General features: G+C 39.5%; 1 protein-coding gene across 4 annotated transcripts in view; it reads right to left on the bottom strand.

The window, feature by feature from the left end:
* Positions 1–452: 452 nt before the first annotated feature.
* arhgef12a (Rho guanine nucleotide exchange factor (GEF) 12a) overlaps positions 453–21,635 on the bottom strand; it is a 54,285-nt gene continuing 33,102 nt past the window's right edge. For 2 of the 4 annotated variants that reach the window (XM_027173967.2, XM_027173970.2), the window contains 30 exons: positions 20,196–20,420; positions 19,985–20,083; positions 19,783–19,893; positions 18,592–18,690; positions 18,236–18,278; positions 17,148–17,253; positions 16,239–16,376; positions 16,122–16,154; positions 15,567–15,681; positions 15,346–15,463; positions 14,163–14,369; positions 11,418–11,547; positions 10,615–10,650; positions 10,328–10,461; positions 10,050–10,196; positions 9,874–9,959; positions 9,637–9,762; positions 8,198–8,312; positions 6,537–6,637; positions 6,055–6,132; positions 5,557–5,632; positions 5,246–5,413; positions 5,081–5,168; positions 4,856–4,933; positions 4,675–4,754; positions 4,413–4,580; positions 3,222–3,383; positions 2,595–2,812; positions 2,404–2,470; positions 453–1,130 (listed from right to left, as the gene is read on the bottom strand). In XM_027173967.2, coding sequence (XP_027029768.2) covers positions 1,120–1,130; positions 2,404–2,470; positions 2,595–2,812; positions 3,222–3,383; positions 4,413–4,580; positions 4,675–4,754; positions 4,856–4,933; positions 5,081–5,168; positions 5,246–5,413; positions 5,557–5,632; positions 6,055–6,132; positions 6,537–6,637; positions 8,198–8,312; positions 9,637–9,762; positions 9,874–9,959; positions 10,050–10,196; positions 10,328–10,461; positions 10,615–10,650; positions 11,418–11,547; positions 14,163–14,369; positions 15,346–15,463; positions 15,567–15,681; positions 16,122–16,154; positions 16,239–16,376; positions 17,148–17,253; positions 18,236–18,278; positions 18,592–18,690; positions 19,783–19,893; positions 19,985–20,083; positions 20,196–20,420 — 3,363 coding nt within the window. In that variant the 3' untranslated portion in view covers positions 453–1,119. The remainder of the gene's footprint in view (positions 1,131–2,403; positions 2,471–2,594; positions 2,813–3,221; positions 3,384–4,412; positions 4,581–4,674; positions 4,755–4,855; positions 4,934–5,080; positions 5,169–5,245; positions 5,414–5,556; positions 5,633–6,054; positions 6,133–6,536; positions 6,638–8,197; positions 8,313–9,636; positions 9,763–9,873; positions 9,960–10,049; positions 10,197–10,327; positions 10,462–10,614; positions 10,651–11,417; positions 11,548–14,162; positions 14,370–15,345; positions 15,464–15,566; positions 15,682–16,121; positions 16,155–16,238; positions 16,377–17,147; positions 17,254–18,235; positions 18,279–18,591; positions 18,691–19,782; positions 19,894–19,984; positions 20,084–20,195; positions 20,421–21,635) is intronic. The other 2 variants (XM_027173969.2, XM_027173968.2) reach the window with 2 other exon arrangements.

The raw sequence follows: 21,635 nt of genomic DNA, 5'->3' as shown, positions 1-21,635 counted from the left end.
AGTTCCACAACAATAAATGCAACTATAAATATTTAAAAGAACAATACGTTGTTCTTTAATAAACAATACATTGGTATTGTTGGAAAACTGCTGCTGAATATGACACTTCAGGATGTGCTGTTATTAGAAAATAATCAAATTCTGGGTGGTAAGAGAATCTTCTGGAATTCAGCCTTCATCACATTCCCCCAGCATGTATTATTTTCCACTAACAGCACACCCTAGTGTGTTTTATTCCTTACACAGCGGACACTGATTCCAGGATTGATTCGGGAACAGCAAGCGATATATTTCTCTGTGCTTGACATTTAAAAGTCATGGCTTTTGTGATTTTAATGACAACAGGAGCAATATCCTACTCGATCTAACACAACGTGCCACAAAAACGCTGCTCTTGCAACATTATGGCAAACGGCTGAATAATAATAAAAAAAAACACACACACAAAGAGCTTAGTCACTGCGTGTTTATTTCCACATTTGCATCACTATTCACCTCACTGGTTATATATTCTGCATTTGCAGGCAGTTATTTGGACTGTTCTGGTTTCAGGCTCTCCTCGTCTCAGCTAGAGCTCTTCAACCTCTTGAAGCAGAAGAGGAGGCAATCTAGTGCACTTTTATACAACAGATGTGAGTAGAGGCCTCTCAGAGAGGGTCTTCTGATATACATAGCAACAGCACACACTGACACTTGAATGCAAGTCACATCCTGAAGCAAAAAAAACCTTGCAAACGACTTGGTATGGAAATAAAATAAATATATCTAGGATTAAAATGTTACATCATTACTTGAAAATCTTGAACGTTTTATATATATTTACATTATTTTTATATTTGTAAGCACACATTTGTTCATCATTCTTGTTGGTTTAAGGGTGATGGGCAGGACTGGACAATCCATTCTGGCTGGACTGAGACAGTGTTGCAGGAACAAGCTAGGTGTAGACAGGACCGTCCATCTTTCCTAACTTACTTTAATGGAGAGTAGACACTTTGTCGAAATGCTGCTGTTTTGCTCTTCATCACTCGTTTTCTGTGCAAGACAAGAAGAGTTGCGGAGTCTAGTGAAGTCTGTAGTGTCCTCGGGTTAATTTGAGCAAAGAAAACTCCACAAACTTTATTTCTTATCTAAATGAAGAGAAGTAGGGACAAATCATAAACATTTATTTACAATTCCTCTGGAATGTCCTGTATTTATTCTTCCTCCAACTTACAATACTAGAAAAAACTCACAGCCTAAATTATTAACCCACAAACATTTGTACTCGTCCTGCCTTTATTGAACAGATTGATTAATAATTCACAGCCCATGCAGGAAAAAGGAAATGAACCCTCGTCTCTAATAACTGGTGGCTTCCTTTGTCAGCAGTAACCTCCACCAAATGTTTCAAGCAGCTGCTGCTGATGCATGCACAAAGTAGAGAGAGCAAGAAATCTTTCAGTTCAACATTTCTTTCATGAATAGTCTTCAGGAGCTTATGCCATCAAAATGAAGGTCCTGACTCTGACATGTTCTTGGGTATTCCGAAACCAAAATTTTCTACTATTCAAACAGATTGTTCATTTACTTTTGTAATTTCTGTCACGCTGCATGAATTATCTTCTATTACCCTACCAGTGACACACAGCTAAATAGATTTTGAACATTTTTCTGTCAAGGATTGCAAGTACTTGGTGCCTTTGCAAAGCTGCGATGTGAAGAAATGCTTGTTTTTGGAAAGTAGTCGTCCTTATGGTAGCTTTATGTTAACAATATTCTATCACCTATCACCATTAGTTTTTCCACAGTGGACCCAGAGCCCTCATCAAGTTCTAGAAACTTCTTGGGGTCTTCTGTTACTCTTCAGTTCCATTCTACGACATTAGCATAGCTGCTTGTGTGTTTGATGTGATCATTCCCTATCGTATTCCTCTATTGTAGACAGTTTGTCTTATTGTGGATTGATGAACACTGATTATTTCATTCATTCATCCACCCACCACCTGTGTGCAGCGTAGCCAAAGGGTATCACCGGGTGTAAGGTGTGAACACAGCCACAAACATTAACACACTTTTATTCACATGTAGGCACTCCAGCAAATGGTATGTTTTAGCAGGCTGGAGGAAACCCATGGTTCTCTTCCTGGTTCGTGTATCTCTCTAAATCTTCTTTCACCAATTCTGAAAATGCTTTTCATCCTGACGCTGTTTGAATCTATAAATGTCTTTCCGGTATTGACAAGAACATACTTGTTATCAGTAATTAATGCGGTAATATTTGACAAAATTGATTAAAAAAACAATAACCTGTAGTCGCTCAAGGATTAAGGATTGTGTTTGTACAATGTAAATAAAACTACTGCAATATATAAAATATAACAACTTATCATTGCTATTAATGTAATTAAAATAATACTCTACCTTTGTTTCCCCCTGTTTCTGCTGATTCTTGTTTTTGGCGTAACAGATAATATCTGCTTTCTAACTCCTGAAAACACATTGATCACAGATAACACTCTAACAACACCCATCATAATTGGTATTTTCCTCTGCCATGTCTTCAAGAGACAGAGCTACAGACATTTTTTGTGTGTGTATGTGTGTGAACAGACCTTGAGGTGATTGAGGTTGGTTTGTAGAGAGCGCAGGTATGTGAGAACCTGTCTGCTGATGCCACATACGCTCTCTGCTGAGGATGATGAAAACCTGAGGCTGATACCCGAGTCAGCAGTGCAGCCACGGGAAAGACCCAACTCTTTCCTCCGGTACTGAACTCCATCATCAGTGCTGCTCTCAGAGCCACCAGAGCCCTGCAGCACCAGGTATCCTGCTTCTCACACACACACACACACACACACACACACACACACACACACACACACACACACACACACACACACACACACACACACACACACACACACACACACACACACACACACACACACACACACACACACACGTCATGCCTATTAGTCAAGGCAACCACAGCTGGACATCCATTACATGAAGCCAGTGTACATTTGAAATGCCTAGAACCCTTTGTAGACATGCACATATTTCAAGCACACTTGAATAAGACCTCGATTTAGATAATAGAATTCAACTTTTTAATGAACCATTTTATTAAACAATTTTATTATTTGTATCTTTTTTTTTTTTTTTTTTTTTACATCTAAACGTCCTCAGTCCTACAGTTCTGTTTTTATCTAATACAATTTCTAAACTCGATCACTCACCATAGTCCTCAGTGCCTTCATAAAAACCCGTGTCTCCCGAGGAAGCGTCCTGAGTCCTGCATGATGTGCGCAAAGATGTTGTCCTGAGGATTCGCCGACCCATTCGCTCATCGTCGTTCTGGGCCATCAGCTGAGTTACCAGTACCTGCTTTAGAGCCGCCACTGAGAAAACAGAAATGTGTAACACGCGCACACACACACACACACACACACACACACACACACACACACACACACACACACACACAAACACCACTTATTTAATCAAGCTAATTTGATGAAAAGCACGTGTCCATGTTCAAACACTCTGATCACACAATTTTAAGAACATTTTGTTGTAGCTAGTGTAACTGACATGATGACAACATTTCTAACACTGTCTTTGGTCAGATATGCCTGCAGCAGAAATTAATTCATTTCACTGTAATAATTGCTTCATCTTGGTCAGAGATGATGTGGTTTAAATTATTATTTGTTTTTCCAGGAAATAAAAACTCAGAGCTACATTAGTCCAACTTTCTTCCGGAGCAGGCAGGATTGGAAACTTTCTCGGTGAGTGAGAGGGACTGATCAGAAATTTTTTTAGGAGTTGGTGTCAAAGGAACTGGTCAAAACATCTGGAGAGCATGTGGAATTGACCGAAATGTCTGTGTTAGTGCATGGGACTGGTTAAACTCTCTCTGGGCATGGTGTAGGACTGGTCATACTTTCTCTAGGAGGGAGAGGACTGGTCATACTTTCTCTAGGAGGGAGAGGACTGGTCATACTTTCTCTAGGAGGGAGAGGACTGGTCATACTTTCTTTAGGAGTGAGAGGACTGGTCATATTTTAGGAGTGAGAGGACTGGTCATACTTTCTTTAAGAGTAAGGGGACTGGTCAAACTTTCTCTAGGGGTGAGGGGACCAGTAAAAATTTATGTAAGAGTGGGTCATAGCTTCTAGGGAATCATACAGAATTGACAGAAGAATGAGATTGGTCAAACTTTGTGTGAGAGGGGTTGGTTAAATATTCTGTGGGAGTAGGTGGGTCTGGTCAACTTTCTATAGGAGGAGGTTGGGTTGGGTTAGTCAAACTTATTGAAGGAATTAGACAGAGGTGGCAAAACTGTCTGAGAAAGCAGGCAGGGCTGGTAAAACATTTTGAGTGACAGGCTTGCTAAACGTTCTGCAGGAGCATTTGGGGTTACTCACAGGTTTTTAGAGCTTCATCGGCTCTGCAGGAAGAGGATGGGGCATCTGTCTCACAGCCATCCAGCAGCTCGGCTTCGGGATAACAGCTTTCATCTTGGCCATGTGCTCGAGTTTGCTCCTGCTCCTCATTGTTTGAGGCACGATCAGATACTGCATCGCAGGCTTTACCTGAAAACACAATGTCCAGGCACACACAGTGACTGAAGATAACAGGAGCTGGGATCACTGACATCATTACAAAATAACAAGAAGCTGTAGTTACCTGAGGCCTGAGCACTGCTCACACACTCACTCTCTGAAGCTTTGGCAAGTTTACCACCTCCAACTCCATTTGTCTCTCCTCTAAGAAATACAGGTTAAATGTGAAACATCTGAGTCACTGAATACTTGGACTTAGAAGCTTGCAGTGAATGGAGTGTAGAGGAGAAAGGAAGTTCACTTACGAAGACTGAGGCAAAGGAATGACGCCGTGAGGCCTGGACTTCATTGCCTCTGCTCGCTGAATGATATGCCTTTGCCATCTAAGGGAGAAAGAATAAACAAGAGAATGAAAGTTTGAGGTACTGCTGGGGAAAATAAAACAGGAACAAAATGAGGCAGAAAATGAAAAGTGGAGAAAAAAAAAGACAAGAAATCTGAAATGAGCGACTTGCAGTCGCAGCACTTACATTCTCTGTTCAGACACTGTCTGGGCCATCAGTTCATAGATCTGAGCTCCGTTATCCGACATGGAGAGCACGAAGAAGGACCTGTTGTCTGTTTATGGAAAAACGGTGTTAACTGACACCACTCCACACTTTGTGCCTGTATATGTGTGTCTTACCTGCGCTTACCTGTGGCCACTGAGCGCACCAGTACAGTGTTGAGCTTGATGACAGGGCTGAAGGTGTGCTGTGAGTCGACTGAACCTGCACGGTTCTTAATGTGGCATTTCAGAACAAGTCTCTCGTCTTGTTTCTGCAACAGCACCAGGATGTCCTCAAGGAGCAGTGTGTATAACTCTGTGTAAAAAAAAAATGCATATACCGCCCGATATATATGCCTATAAGCCCCTTACTAAGTGATCAAATAGTACATATATCTTAATACTACTATACATATACAGTATTAAACAACATTAAAATAGACTGTAACTGGGTCTTACCAACAGTCTTGTCTTTATTCAGTTTCCAAGTCAGTGGACCTTCATGGATTAACTTCCTCTTGGTAAGATCTAGATTCTGAAAAATAAGATTAAATTATGCATAATATATATGTGTATATTAGCAAGCCTCCATTCCAGTGTGTACACTGTTGACATGATTAATAGACTTGCCAACCCTGAAGAGGTATAATAAGTAGTTTCACATGATTTGTTTTTCTATACTGTTGATCTGCTGTTTAAAATGTTTGAATACGTTTGTACTGATCTGTGCCTGAACAGCACAGGAAACCATCGGCACTTTTTAATCGCCGTCTAATTAACGTTATCATTAAAAACAGTTTGTAAAATTTGTACTTAATATTTTCTTCTGATTTTGTTCCGAAGCTGAAATTTCCATTTTAGATCATTTACAGCTGAAACCTTTCAGTGGAAAAGATTTTTTTTAATAAACTCTAATAAATGTTTATTAACCAAACACGGCTGAATAATATGGCAGACCTTAAACTCGGAAATGAGCTGATTCTCACTCTGCTTCAGAGATGAGAGGTCCAGGCGTCTCTGGTAGTCCTCCAGATGCTGAATAATTTATAGCACAAAAAAACATTTTACCATTGAGACATCATAAATCCAACATGCTTAAATACAAAACCATTGATGGCGTAATTAACATGGAAATGAAAAATGAAAGACGAGGCCAACGTGAAACGTCGAATATACTAGAACAGTGAATATATTAGGATTTATATGTGTAAGAAGTGTAGTGTAATACAGAGGGGACTGCAATAGCTCAGATAACTTTCTTTGTGTATTGGGAGCAGTCAGAAAAATGAAAAAAGTGATTGTTGAAGTAAGAGCAGAAGCCCAAAAGGAAAGACGTTGTCTTCTATCTGAGCAACACTTCAGGGTTTTCTTAGTGATGTGGTTGCAGAGGCTTGGTGAAGAAAGTTAAAATGGCAGCTCAATCAGGTCAAAGTGATTACCTGTTTATTTTCTGACTCCTTCACTGCTTGATTAACGTGGTTCAGGATCTTTCGGCAACAATCAGCTGCTTTCGTAACCTTGACTTTCTCCCCCAGATCACCTGGAGACAGAGGGATAGATGGACACATAGGAGAAGATGGTTTTTTAAGAACTACCTGGGATTGCCAGGTGGCTCAGTTTTCCCTAGTACATGAACAGATTGCTTGAACAGAACTCGCTCTCAGGCTTAGACAAATGAGGCAATATTAGTATCTCTAATTTGCACATTTTACATTTAGTTTGTTGTGGCATTTTCAGGAAAATGATTGGGCCAGTTTAACGGCTCCAAAGCAGACAGATTATGAATTAATAATCAAAAAACAGGCCATTTGTGATGCAGAATTGTCTGGATAACAGCCAGTGCCCACACTGAATAAGCCTCATTACTGAGAGCTGGGCTGGAAATGGCTGAGTGTGGCTGGGGTGGGTAAGTCCTCTGGCAGCCCTTCCAACTGCTGGCGGTCAGAACAGAGGAGAAGGCCAGAAGAAGGGCAGAGCCATCGCTCACACTGTTCTAAATGCATCACTGAGAAATAGCACTAAACAGAGGGGCATGAAGTTGCATCAAAATGAGTTAGTTTGGATTTGCGTGCGTGTGTGTGTGTTAATTGCTTACATGTGTAAGTGAGGAGCAAAATAGAATATATAGGAAAGAGAATAATGCTATGTTTACACACGCATCGACTTACAGCTACAAAGCAATATAAGCTCATTGTCATGATGACGAACAATTCCCTGCCTGGATGCACCTTGGTTTGTTTATGACTTGTGCCATGTGCTTTGTTTATGTTTTGTGTTTTCATGTGTGTGTGCCCTGCCCGATCCTTAGCCCATTCCTGCCTCTGGTTAGGGATCCTTATGTTTCACTAATTACCTCCCCTATTTAAACCTGTTCTCTTGTGTGTGTGTGTTTTTTTTTTTTGGAGTCCTTCTTGTCGTGCAATATCTGTTACCCGGTGTTCTGTTTTTTATTTTCTGTTGTCTGTTGATTTGTTGTTTTATTAATAACCCCTGTCTGTCTTCTATCCCTGCATTTGGGTCTGTTTTTTTTTTTTTTTGTTCTATTGGAGGCACCTGTCCCTGACACGCATACATTTTCAATAAAAGCAGACTATTTTCAGTGACATGAGCGACAAGGCCAATAGTGACTAGATGCTGGAATGTCCAGTGATGTGACAAAGTTTCTTTAAAAAAAAAGAAAAGTTTATTTATGCAAACATCAAATATGATGCAAATGCTACAGTGATTTCCAATGGGAGTGAAGACGGTAGAGTGACGTGATCCGTGACACTGCTTCTCTTTCATCTTGTGTGATATGATGCAGATAATCACTGATGAATTTATATACAAATACCTAATTCCTCTCCAAGATATTTCATTTAAGCAACAAGAACCATGATTTCGAAATCCAAACACTGATAAACTGGTTACTATAACAACCAGAAGTTTAAAAAAAAAAAAAAAAAAAGCTTATTGGTGATTTAATAATACAGCGACTGGTGAGTTGCATCAATAAAAATCACTGTGTGTGTGTGTGTGTGAACATAGCTTTACAGTTGTGTATGCAGATTCTAAATACATGTATCTTTTAAGTAAGAATGAGTGTTGGTGTGTTATGTACCAGTGTACTTGGCGATGTTCTCCAGCAGCAACGGGTACTTGGTAAGTCTTTGCATCTCGGTAGGAATGATATCTTTCAGCTGTAGCCTCCGGCACATCCGATTACTTTCTGCCTCCTGCACACAGGGAAAACAGCAGCTCTAACCCTAGGTCAGGAAAACAATGCTAGTAGATGGCAAAAGCCGTATCAAACCATGCCACAAAAACAAACACAAATCTTGTGTTGCCGTCAGGACTCGTTTGAAAGCACCTCTTGCACTGACCGATGGCTAGAACGAAATGCTCTCTGCATGAAAAATGAGGATATAAACTGAATAACAGTTGCAGTGAGACATATTTGTTTAAGTTTGTCACCCACTGGCCAGTTTAATAACAACAACTGTACACCTGTTCATTCATGCAATAATCTAATCATAATGCATAAAATCATATAGATACAGATTAAGCTTAATGTAAGACATTAGAAATGAATGCACTGTTAAGCTTAATGCTCACATCACATATCAGAAAGGAGAAAATATTTGATTTCAGTGACTTTGACCAACTGAGTCTTCAGAAATGTCTAATCTAATCTGGGTTTTCTAGAATGTACACAGAACGATGAGGATAAAAAATAAAAAATAAAAGGAAGGAAACATCTTTTTGAGAAAAATCATTCATTTTAATGTTCCTCGTTAATCTTGACCCGTACCTGATGATATCAAGCATTATAATCCGATTCCTGCAGGAATAAGCAGGAGTATAGATGTTTCTATCAATGTGACCAGTGAGTGTTTGTCAAAAATGAACTGAAATACATCACTCACTGCATCTGTTATTCAGTTTATATACTCATTTTTCCTGCAGAAAGCAGTTCTGGGCATCAGCAAATAAAGCAGTATGCATAAAACTGTCCAGAATGTGTGGCTGAATCTCCCACATGAGCTCTTCAACAAGCCAAAGAGCTTAAATTACACAACAATTCACTCCAATTAAACCCTCCAAATGTTCAATCCTGTGATGTGCATTTATATATTTTCCTCTAAAGCAATTACTTCTGGTCACCAAAAAAAAAAAAAAAAAATTAGAATGAACAGCCAGTGAGCTTGAACTGAGTTCAGATTCGCAACAAATAAGAAAAACTGTTTTTTTAGCAGTAGACACAGCAATATTAAAGCAAGCAAAGGTTCTTGCTTTTTAATTTCTGTCACAAACAAAAAAAAATTGGTGTTCTTCGTACTCAATGCAAAGCAATGTGACCCTGAAGCTGTGATGCAGCGAGGCTCCTTGCTGCGCCTCCATGCTGCCTCTAGGGTAAACATCCTGGCTCATTTACAACCTCCTGGTGTGCGTGTGTGTGTGTGTGTGTGTGTGTGTGTGTGTGTGTGTGTGTGTGTGTGTGTGTGTGTAAAACCAAAACCATGGTCAGCCACGCACTGAACCAGGAAGTGCTGCCCTTACATGCATGAAGGTCTGGAATCGCTGGTCCTTCTTTTGCCGGCTTTTGATGAGCTCTAGAGCGAAGGGCTGGTTGCTGCAGAAGGTGCCAACTGCATGTTTCATCTTTTCCTCCTCTTCTTTGCTGAACTGGATACGAAATTCAAACAGGGTTTTACAGGACAGATTTCGAACCGAGCCAGAAGAGAAACTTTGTCACACTTACTTTTACTCCTTGTTATTACAATATGTAGGACTTACCCAAGACAGCAAATCGTCTCCGATTTGGTCAACCACTGACGTTTCGTTCCTCTTGCGTATGGCTGCCATCTGCTCCGAAATCATCACTGGGGTGAAGTGTAGAAAAGAAGTCAGAAGAGGTATGGTGCACAGTATGTACGAATGTCCTCATGTGACAGGTGAGTATTTTTTATTACCATGGAGCTGGATGATGTCCTCCAGGTTGCTGAAAATGTTTTTAATGTCAGCAGGTGGTAGTATGTTATCACGGGTCAACTTTTGGTAGAAGACATTGTCTAGGACTTTCAGCATACGCACATGTGCACGCTCCGTGTAGAACAGCTCTGAGATAATGAAACATCGCATACATGATTATTTCTCATTTTAAATGGCACTTTCTAGAAAGTTCCTAGAGTATTTCATGTTATATAAATTCAATGTGTCCTCAGTGTTCAAATAAAGATCCCCGTCTGACCGTTAATAACTTCCTGTCTCTTGATCTCCTGCGGTGTCAGTTCAGCTAGAACCTCCATCTTCACAAGCTGCTGCCAGTTTGGAAGATCCATGTCAGAGTAAACACCGTCGTCCTCGCTCAGAGTCTCCTCTAGCCTGAGAGAGTAAACAGAGAATGAAAGTGATGAAATGATGAGAATGACAGAAAGGTTTCTAACAGAAGTGCTCATAAAAACACCAAATTGAATTGTCTGAAACTGAAACAAAGATTAAATGTTGACACAGAAAAAGGGCAAGCAGAAGAAATACCTTCTGCTCAGCTTTGGTGTGCCCACATCCAAAAATCTGAAAAAGGAGAGAAAAAATAAAATAAAAAAATACCTACTTATTTCTCTCAGGTACATCGAACAGACATAGAACTGATTCTATTGTATTTTGCATATTACTTCACCCTGTATGATTTTCAGCCTGATTTGCTGTCACAGACAAAAATCACATTTCATAACAGAATCCTTTGATCATGAGTTGAGATCGGCCATCTCGGAAAGCATAATGAGACGTGCTTAATGCGAATAATGTTCTGGAAGTGTCAGAAATATTTTGATGGAAATCTCAGTGTGAGTGCGGCTCCACTCGACTAAAATCCACCGACAGGAAGACGGCTTGAGATGACAAGAAAGTCGTGAATACGTTAGCAATGGTGAAGTGTAACAGCGATGTGAGATTTAAACCAATATCCCTACAGTTCTATTATGACAGGAAAAAAAAGAGAGATGTGTACAAGAAACAGAAAATAAAAGTACAGCTTCTAGGAATGGCTCCAAAATCATTTTATTTCAAATTTGTTTTCTTTACTGTAGACGTCACGTCATTTTCTATAATCGTAGATCTATCGTTAGAGGATCGTCAGCACGGTCTTACACGTTATCACAGTGTCCGTCTATAGATTTTGGTCGATATTTATTATGAGAAGATCCAGTACAGTGTGACCAGCAATAGTCATATAAAACCATTAAAACTGCAGAGTGTAAAATAGGCTGTAAAGCTTTCCACAGTATAGTGGAGGGAAATGTATTTAAATCCAGAGCAGAGTGAGATTCCTGACTGTGTACCTGTCTCCATCCTCATCAAGATGCTCTGCATTGTAGGTACTGTATTCACATGGTGAGTATGTCATGTCCAGGCCTTCCCCAGCCTGCATACAGTCACTCGGCCGCTGGGGCATGGAAGGTGGGCTCATGCCTTTGGATTAAACAAATAAATTAAATAAAAATCAATCACAGTTCCTAAGCCTTCTTAACATATGTGTATGTTAACATATGTGTCTGCACTGATTGCCTGAAATTCACTCTCATGTCTGTTGTGGACCTCAGAAATAATTATCATAGGGTAATACCAATATACTGTAGATATATATTTTGTCTTTCTGTTTGACAGCGGTCAATCCATCAATACTGCTTTGTGAAAATTTCCTCACTTTCAGGAACTCTGAAAAAGTCATTTATTCCTTCATTTTGTCATGCCTAGATTATTGCAATTCCTTTTGCGAAGTAAATCCGTCATCTATAGCGTGCCTTCAAATAGTCCAGAATGTCACGGCCAGGCTTTGGGTGTGAAGATGTAAATAGGAACACATTACCCCTATTCTGTTCTCACTGCCAGTCAATTGAGAATAGATTTTAAAATGTTATTATTTATTCTAAATCAGTGCATAACCAAGCATTTGAACATCTATCTGATGCGCTGAGCCGACACCATACACCCAGACTAATTACATCTGGGGATCTTGGATTGCTCTCTGTCCCCAAATCCAGATTATAGAGCTCAAGATTTTGCCAAACCCAAAGCTGTGAAATAATCTGCTGACATCAATTAAAACAGTGACGTCTCTTTCAGTTTTTAAGCCCATGCTCAAAACCTATTTATTCACATTGGCTTTCAACTTCATGAACCTGTTTAACGTCATGAACCGGTTACGTTTGTGTGTGTTTGTTTCATCTTTGTTAGTTATCCTCTGCTATCCTGAAGTTCCCTTGACAAAAAGCCAATAAGATTGAAGAAGACACACAAAATGTATGACACACAATGTATTTTATGCCACATGATAAAAGATGAAACTATTTCAAGCTTGTATAGTATACTATGATATGACATGACTGCTGAGTCTCAGATCACATAGATCTACAACATACTTCACACTTCTTGTTTACAATTAATTTAAATGAACTTAATAAATGTTAATGTTTGTCCATTTACTTTTACTTAACATAACGAGAGGGAACGAGACTCATAAAATGTATATATATATATATATATATATATATATATATATATATATATATATAGCTTCATTTCAGCTTCAGTATGTTAACTTACTACTACATAGTTAAATAACAATAATTTTGTCAATGTTTAAATATTTATTTAGACTGTATATGCATATCTTATTATCTAAAGCCAAGAAAAGCAGAAATTGGTATAAATATAAGCACCTTGTACTATAGTAAATATAATAAAGTATGTACATATAGAACTTTGTTATAAATGGATTTTATGAATAATATCGACTTAATTACTTACTAACTAATAAAATTACATCGATCAGAGTAACGTCTTGACGTATTACAAAGTATTAAAAACTGACAAAAGTTTTGTCGTCTTTTGTTGTGGTACATGTCCCAGTGATGCACAAAAGGTACGCAGGAAAGTGATTTAAGGCAGTGGAGTAATGGAACAAATAAAATCCTGAACTTAAAGCAATATCTCACCAAGATCACAATGTTTCCATAAAAACTGAAGCTAGTTTATTACATACAGGGCTTGTACTGTATGTATCATCTAATACAAGCCCGGTGATTTGTCAAGTCAAATACAATACACAGTGCTTATTACGGCCTAGAGCTAGTATCAGTGTTCTCAGTAGAATCAATCACTATGTACACAAAGCTATTTGAGCTCTGCTCTACTTTGCTTTTCATGCAAGGCTTAAAAAGATAAGCTCACACAGGTGGCTGTGGGGAAAAGGAGCTTAGTTACATATATCTGAAACAGCTGGGAAATGTCAGGCAAAAACCACCAGAGGGAACATCTCTGAATTTCATTTCCGTATTGGAGTTGGCTATCGCTGAGAAAAATAGATGAGCAACCATTACGCCGCCTGCACCAAAAGTATTGGAACGGCACCGTCCGTTCGCTTTTATAGCGAAACGTTTTCGCTATATGTTGAAGACATTTTGATTTAAGATCGAGAAATGGATAAAAGATGATAAGAGAAGGTTTCCAGCTTTCATTTCCTGATGTTTACAACTAGCTGTGTTAAACCACTTCGAACATGACACCTTTTCTTTGATCCCTGAACAGGCGTGTCCTGAAAAGCACTGAGAATCCTGGAGGAACTAGAGATTTCTGAATGGGTGAAGCAGGTCATAGTGAGGTATACTTTAATTGCTCAATTTCAAACCGTGGGTTGTTCTGTTGGTGTGAATGGGCCTAGATGTAGATGGTAAGGTAATATGTTTGGAACTCTGGAGCTTTTGGTGCTTGTTTTTTTCTTTTCCGGAATATTCTGGTGATCTGATTTTATTGAGGACTGGTCTGTCTCAGATTCCTTGCTCTGTATTCTCTAATTTTCCTAAGCATTATAGAAGACGACTCGATGCTGTTAAGTAGTAAATGCAGATCAATAACTCCACTTTTGTTAGAATATACTTGCTTCCAGAAATGTGATGTCTCAAATTTTCATAGTATGCTACATACATGTATCTGTACTGTGGGTGCTAATAATTCTGGAGTTGTTTGTACCTCTAATCTAGATTTTTTTGAGAGAGATTTTTTTTTAGTACAGTTCCAGTACTCACTGCAGTCTGTGTCTCTGAAGGCTGTATCTGAGACAGGACTGAAAGGAGGAATGTTGCTGATGACTGTGGGGCTGTGGATGAGGTCCGAGCCCTCGCTCGACAGGCTTCCCCTTAAACGCCCAATGTCTACGACATCACTCTTTCCCATTGCTGGCTGTGAGAGCTGCTTCTGAGGTCTTGGCTTGCTTCCATCCATGGTGCGACCTACTGCTCAGACACAAACCGGCACACTGATATTGCAAGAGTACTTGATACAGATTTGATACTGGCTCAAATAGTTAGCATAAAGTTTTTATAAAGCCATCCATCCATTTATCTTCTGCTCTGCTTATTCTGCACAGGGATCAATTTAGAGATGGCAATCTGCTTAGAACTTATATCTCAGGGGCTTTTTACCCCTGGTCACTTAATGCGTTTTCTGTGATCGGATCGTAAAAAGACCAGGTCTAAATGCCCTCTGAAATGTTTTTTGAGACAGATATAAATGCGATCGTTCAAACCGCATCAGGAGGTGGTCTGGCATGCATTTCAGATGGAACTGGACAGCTGTAAATAAATCTGGTTGTTCAAGCCACATACGTCAGCACTATACTCCTCCCAAACGGAAGTAAGTCACTCACGATTCGTGCATCGCTCCACAAACAAATGCATTTCTGCTGCCAGCAAAAATGCAGCAAACAGTAAATGCTGTTTTTTATAGCATAACCATCATAAGTTTTTTTCGTCTTCTTTTTGATTGCATTCTGAAAACCACACACACCAAAGCGTGTTCCATTTCCATTACCCCGGAAACGAGGTAAAATATATTTGCATTTTGGGCGGGAGTAGAAAGATAGGATTGATATCTGATTTGCCAAGACGCATTTATGTGGCCTAATGTAAATGGAACAGTTTTAACCAAATCAGATATCAGAGAAAACTATCGGATCAGAGAAAACACATGAAGTGACCAGGTGTAAAAAGGCCCTTATATATTATATTTGGCGTAGGGGAAACCAGAGTACTCCGATAAAACCAGAGTACTCAGATACATAAAGCAGAGGTAGGAAACTCCAAACCACAGAGCTACCATGCCCCCTGAACTTATCAAAAAAAAAAAAAAGTTCAATATGAAGTCGAACAGGAAGACTTTTGTCTGTACAGCACTTAGAGATTGTAAACAGGACAATATAATCAATATTACCAGGTGTTGTATCAATGCGGCTTGGCCGACGCTGAGGCCCCAGGATATTGAAACGAGGCTTTTTCACCTTTTCTTCTCCTTCTTTCTCCAGCTTACTGGTCTTCGGTAAGTATCCAGACTAAAAACACTCCTTCAAGTGAGTGCCTTAAAACCAACCATTGTATTTCATTCAATTTACAGAATCCAGTATGGAATGATGAAAGAACGTAGCGTAAACCTACCTTAATCTTGGGCAGGAAATTTATGCGCACACGTTTAGACTCTAAGTTACGCTGCTCTTTGCCTCTCACACCCAGGTGCTTCAAGTAGAAGTAGATCACATACTGTATAGTTGTACTGCGGGAATGAAAACATTTCACACAATTGGAGGATCGTTCTGACCTTGCACTAGAATGAGACACGGCAGATCTGAAAATCTGTCGCGTGCTTATGCGGAATCTGTACATTTACATTACCATATGCTAGCTTCAAGCTTGTTGGGTATGAAAAGCTCAATGTAGACACATTCTTCTGCCCCATAAAGCTCTTACTGTACCATGTCTCCAACTGCACTCTCCATTACTCTCTCTCTCTACATCAAGACTTTTAAAGCCAGATGGCATCTCACATATGTTTCCCTGTGTGTCACTATGTGTACCCCATAATGTTAAATAAACACTTCTGACTTAAGATCCGATTCAAAATCTCCCAATGACATGTGCAGATGGCCCGCTGGCTCATTATAAGATGCGGTGACTTTATGTTTGTGTAAGGTGGACATGAAAGGATTTCCTTACCACTTTTCCTCTTCTGCGGCTAGCGTGGACAACCTGTTGCATAAAACACATGGGTTTAGAGAACGAGCTTTCTAAAGCAAGATGTTCAGCCTTTATGGTATTGGAAATGACTCTTACAGAACGTCATCGATTTTGGTGAGGATGTTCTCGGCACAGGATCTCTCTCTCTCCGTCGCAGTGGCGTCTTTTACCTGCTCTGTGTCCAGATGAGCTAGCTCTGCCTCAGCTAAAGTCAGTCCCATACTGTGCTTCTGCCTGCATGAACACACACACACACACACACACACAATGTAAAATTAAATATTACATTGTACATAAAATTATTACATAAGGTTACATTTAAATAAATAATGAATTGTATATATCCTGATATTAGATCATTCTTTGGACTTGAAAACGATGTCAATTGTTAATAAATAACGCAGCTCAACACAACCAGTCACAAAAGTAATATTTAAATGAAAATGTTTTCCCTTAAACCCCCTGCCCCGGCCCTTAACGTTCTTTACATTATTTTATGAAGCTTAACATGAGAGTAATCATTTTCATGGCCGATTTATTAGGAACACCCCTGCAAACTTTATCCACTCTATATCGATAGGATTCATAAAATCATGCAGATCTACTGTATGTAAACATGAGTTATGGGTTGCATGGTTGAAAACACCTGTATTGACCATATAATGTAGATCCAGTAGAACCTTCATACTGCCTGCCCACAAATATATAAATAACCTTGTATGCCGCTGTAGAAGTAACTTTTGCCAAACTTTTGCCAAACTACAGACTTCTGCTCTAGACTTTGTTGATAATTATCCATGCTTTATTAATCACGCTTATTTCCAGTCTCCTAGAGTTTCAACAATCATCTGTTTATGAACTGATTAAAGATATCTGAATAAAAGATAAGGCAGAAAGCACATCACCAGTGGAAATTTCATCAGCCTTAAGAAAGGTGATAAATCCAGTATTCAGAATGACTTACTTTCTGAGCTGAATGCAAACATAGAATCACACCGCACTCACCTAAAGTCTTCTAGAATTTTGTTCACTTCAGGAAGAAGGGTGTCCTGCATTGTCTGAACATATTGTCTGTGCAGCTCCTCGGGAATCAGCTCTGGCCTCCTCCGATCTAGAAACACCACAGACGTGACTCTCGGTCATTCGTGTAGAATAAAAGACACAGAGGTTTTTGTTTCTTGGTTTGAGGAAGCCTTCAAACATGCATTTCAAACGCTTATCCCTACACAAGCATATACAGACTCGCACTACCTACACAGAGATCTAAGGCCACGTTCACACTGCAAGTCTTAATGCTCAATTCGGGTATTTTGCTCAGATCTAATATTTTTTGTTTGGCTGTTCACATTACCTTTTAAAATGTGGCCTATATCAGATACCAGTGTGAACAGTTTGCTGTTTCGTACCGACCCAAACAAACAATAACAATGACGTCACAAGCAGCACGCCATTGCGCTAAAAAGTTGGCGAGGTTATGGAGGAAGTATTGCATCATCTGGTACAAGCAAACACATCATGTAATGCTATAATGTGATGTATTCAATGCAAACATTATGAGCTGGTTCACATAACCACTTTATATAACACTCTTAACACACACACGTTACCAGTCACGTTTATGCCGGCGCATAATTGTGACGAATGTTGATGTACTGTAGCTTGACGTAAAAGTCGCATCAAATCCGCCTTGGTTGTTCACACTGCGGCCACATTGGAAAAAAACTAATTTGGTTCTGATTCAGGAAAAAAATCAGATCTGGGCCAAATCTGAATGTTCACACTACTACTGAAAAGTCTGACCTGGGCACTTGACCCCCAAAATCAGATTTGGGAAACTTTTACCTGCAGTGTGAACGTGGCCTAATAAAGTATTACATGCTGTATATTGGAGGTTAAAGTAGACCACCAACACAACACATCGAAACCCATAACACAACATGCAGTCTACCAGAGAATAATTGTTCGCCTGCGAGAAACGCTCGAAGAACAAATAACACTTAACTCAAAAACAGCTAATTATAATCTAGACGTGTTTTGCTCGTTATTATTCTGCATCTATTAGAATAAAACTTTTAATTTCGATGCAAACTTACCGAGTTCAGAAGAGATCGATTCAGGCACGGTTACTTTTAAGTTCTGTTAAATAAAAAAAGATCATGTTAAATAATTAGCGTCGTAATTTTTATCCGACTGTGAAGCAACTGCAGGCGCAAGAAATCTCCACAAGAAATGCTGCTGCAATTACACTTCACTAATATGTACGTGCTAATAAACAATATGTAAAACCATGTTAGACCAGCATATAGGTAATATAAAAATAGACAAATTCCAGGTCACAAGCTAGCTTGTTAGGAGAGATGCTGAGCAGGAACATGCTAGTTCCTGCTCAGATGCTCAGATTCAGCTTTGACTTTAAGAACACGAGTATGAAAGCGAGAGTTTTACTCACAGCACTCCTGTCAATGAAGAAGGTATAGATGTCCATGAAGATGCGCCTGGTTTCTTTCGAGTTGGTCTGCTTGTAGAGGTCAGTGTAAAGATAGCAAAGCTGTGCAGAAGAGAAGAAACGTAGGTATAAAAATAAAAAGATCTTAGATGTTACGAGATAGAGGAATGAATCCTGGAGCTATCTTGAGTCTAATATACTTAATAAGCAGATTAGTGCTGATGCTATTGGTAGCTTCCTTCATTTCAGATTTTATTTCTGATTTCAATTAAAATCGTTTTTTCTCTACTGGGAAACTGTGATTCTTAGTCTTGTTACAATGTGGCTAGATGTATTACAATGACGCTGTAATTCACCGAACGCTGCCCTTCGTCACACTTCCTTATCTCACTTGCAGCTTGTGTAACATGCAGCAGCTAGATTTTTAGACAGACTAAACAGAGGGATCACACATATTCCATGTTTTGGCATGTCTTTCTGAGAAATTGGCTTAAGAGACTTTCCTGTGGTTTGTGGTCAAAATGAATATAATTAAATATATTTTCTTACTTGTTAATCCTCACACTGAATTACATAACGTACTCACTCTCACTCACTCATTTTCTACCGCTTATCCGAACTACATAACGTACTTTGTATGAAATTTTCAGACAAGAGACCTGAAATGGTGTTTTCTGCAACCATAATCCTTTGACCTCCTTTCATTTTCTGTGCTTGTGACCCCTAGTTTGGAAACCCCAATATCAAGCAATTGGAATATCAGGGGCATCATATAATATAGCTCTGTTTACATGCTCCAGTTTACATAGCTGATTTCCAATGAAGTGCATTAGCTACTTTAGCTACATGGATCCAGTAGGATTGCGATGGAGGAAGCAGGATTTATTTTACTTCAGCAAAGACTTCTGAACATCTGTAAGTAAAGAATTTTTCATTATTTGCATTGCACCCGAAACCTTTGTCGGTGACCTCGTTGAGCGCTGCTGGCTAAGAAATCCTCATGTTGTTGTCGTTAGGTTTAATATAACGTGAGTGGTGTGAATTTCTTTGTACACTTAGTTCGCTGCTCAACACTTGTGAATACTGTATTGCTGTACTGAATTCCTAATAATAATAATAATTAATAATAATAATAATAACTTGATTATAATTCAAATGCAGTCATAAAAAAGACAGTTGTTATAGGGTTATTACCACTGAAGCAGGGTCAAACTGGGACACCACATGATGCAGGAAAGCTGCAAGGTGTGCAGGTCGACTCTTAAGCAGCTCCAAACTCTGGAAACAGTTACACTGCACATTCATCTAGAACACACAGAGGCAAAGAAGCCAAGGTGGTTTTGAATGATAATTCAAAATAAACCGAACAAGTGGAGAACTGAGAGCTGAAATGTACCTGCTCCTGTTCTGTGTCAAAGTAATCATCCTCAACTCCAATGATCTGTGAGACAAGTCGGGATGAAGCATTTTTCACCCCGGGGTTGAGGTGTGAGTCCTGCACAAGACAGGACAAAGTAGTTCTGTCATAGGAAGTTCATCACTGTGTGAAAATGAATTACTTGTGTATGGAACTTAATGTTGTTTGGATCACATGATCAAGTTCTCACCAAGTCAGAGGTGTCTGCATTCTCATGTGAAGAGCATGAGTTGAAGCTGTTTCGTTGTGAGATCTTCGGACAGTTCCAGTCTTTCTGTCCAACAGTCTTAGGTGAAGCTGAGTGGCGGCGAGGCAGGATCTGTGATACACTTACAGGGCTCCACAAGCTATCTGAACTGGCCTCGTCTGCATCCGCCACACAAGCACCCTCGGCGTCTCCTAGAGGCAGGCCATCCTGTAAAACAAACCATTTTTGTTGTGACTCACAGGGGTTTTTTGTTGCCTAATAAACTCTTTTAGACCGACTGCAAGAAAAACAACAGACAATGACAGAAACATTGTGAGAGCTGTGAAGAGAAACCCCCCCAAAAAAAACAGTCAGTGACATCATCTGCACAGGGCAAGGGTGAAAATATCAAAATCAACGGTTTGAAGAAGACATTGAGAAAAATAATGAGGCAAAGCATTTGTTAGCAGTAAGAATCACGAAACCAGATTGACAAAGAAATGAGCTGAAAAAGTTCTGGAACCAAGATTTATTGGAAAGGCCAAATGTGGAGAGCTCATTCATCCTAAAAGGTGGAGGTAGTGTCATGGCTATGGCTTGATTGACTGCTTCTAGAACAGGCTCACTAATCTTCAAGTCTACAGAAACGTTCTGTCTGCCTTTTTACAGAGAAATACATCCAACCTAATTGGGGGGCTTTTATTGTCAATTGGGAATATATAGCTGATGCAGTATGTAGTGAAATGAAACAACATTCCTCAAGGATCTCTGTGTGACAAAGATACAGAAGTACATAAAACAACACAGAACTAAGGGTTAAAAAGTAAAACTAATCTAGTCACATTAATTCATCTTGCAGCAAGTAATGACCCAAAACACACTACCGATACACTACCTTTTAACCATTAAAGAAATCGAATTAATATTTTAGACAACGCACATACAGTGTGATATTTATCATGCAATGACAGGCATTGAATGGTACATTATTTTTCAGATTCCTACAATTATATCCATGTGACACTGGTTTCGTGTGCCATTTGTCCTCTATGGTTGATAAGTATGCGTGATTGCTGGCCCTCCAGCTGTATATGTCCTGAAGCGATGGCAGATTACATCTAATGATCCCTTTTGTTGTCTAGATTATGCACTCCTCCCTGTGAGGTGAAGGAGCTGAACCATGCGGTTATTGAAGGGGATGGACTCAATGATTGCAGTGCAAAACCGGATAAATAGAATCTGTGGAAAGAACTTTCTTAAAATGAACATCCTCGGCTGCTTTCTTCACTCACACTTCTGGCCCCTGGATGTGGTGATGCACAGGAGTGAGTTCACAGTAAACACCCTGAAGCCATGTGTTAAGGGGGCAATGATGAGGTCTGAGGTACCAATGTTGGTAAGATTGCTACATTGCAGAAAAAATAGTAATCATTAGAAGCTACG

Source organism: Tachysurus fulvidraco, chromosome 11, assembly GCF_022655615.1.
Source record: "Tachysurus fulvidraco isolate hzauxx_2018 chromosome 11, HZAU_PFXX_2.0, whole genome shotgun sequence".
NCBI classification, from domain to species: Eukaryota; Metazoa; Chordata; class Actinopteri; order Siluriformes; family Bagridae; genus Tachysurus; species Tachysurus fulvidraco.
Note: the sequence above shows the minus strand (reverse complement) of the source record. Positions and strands in the feature narration are given on the sequence as shown.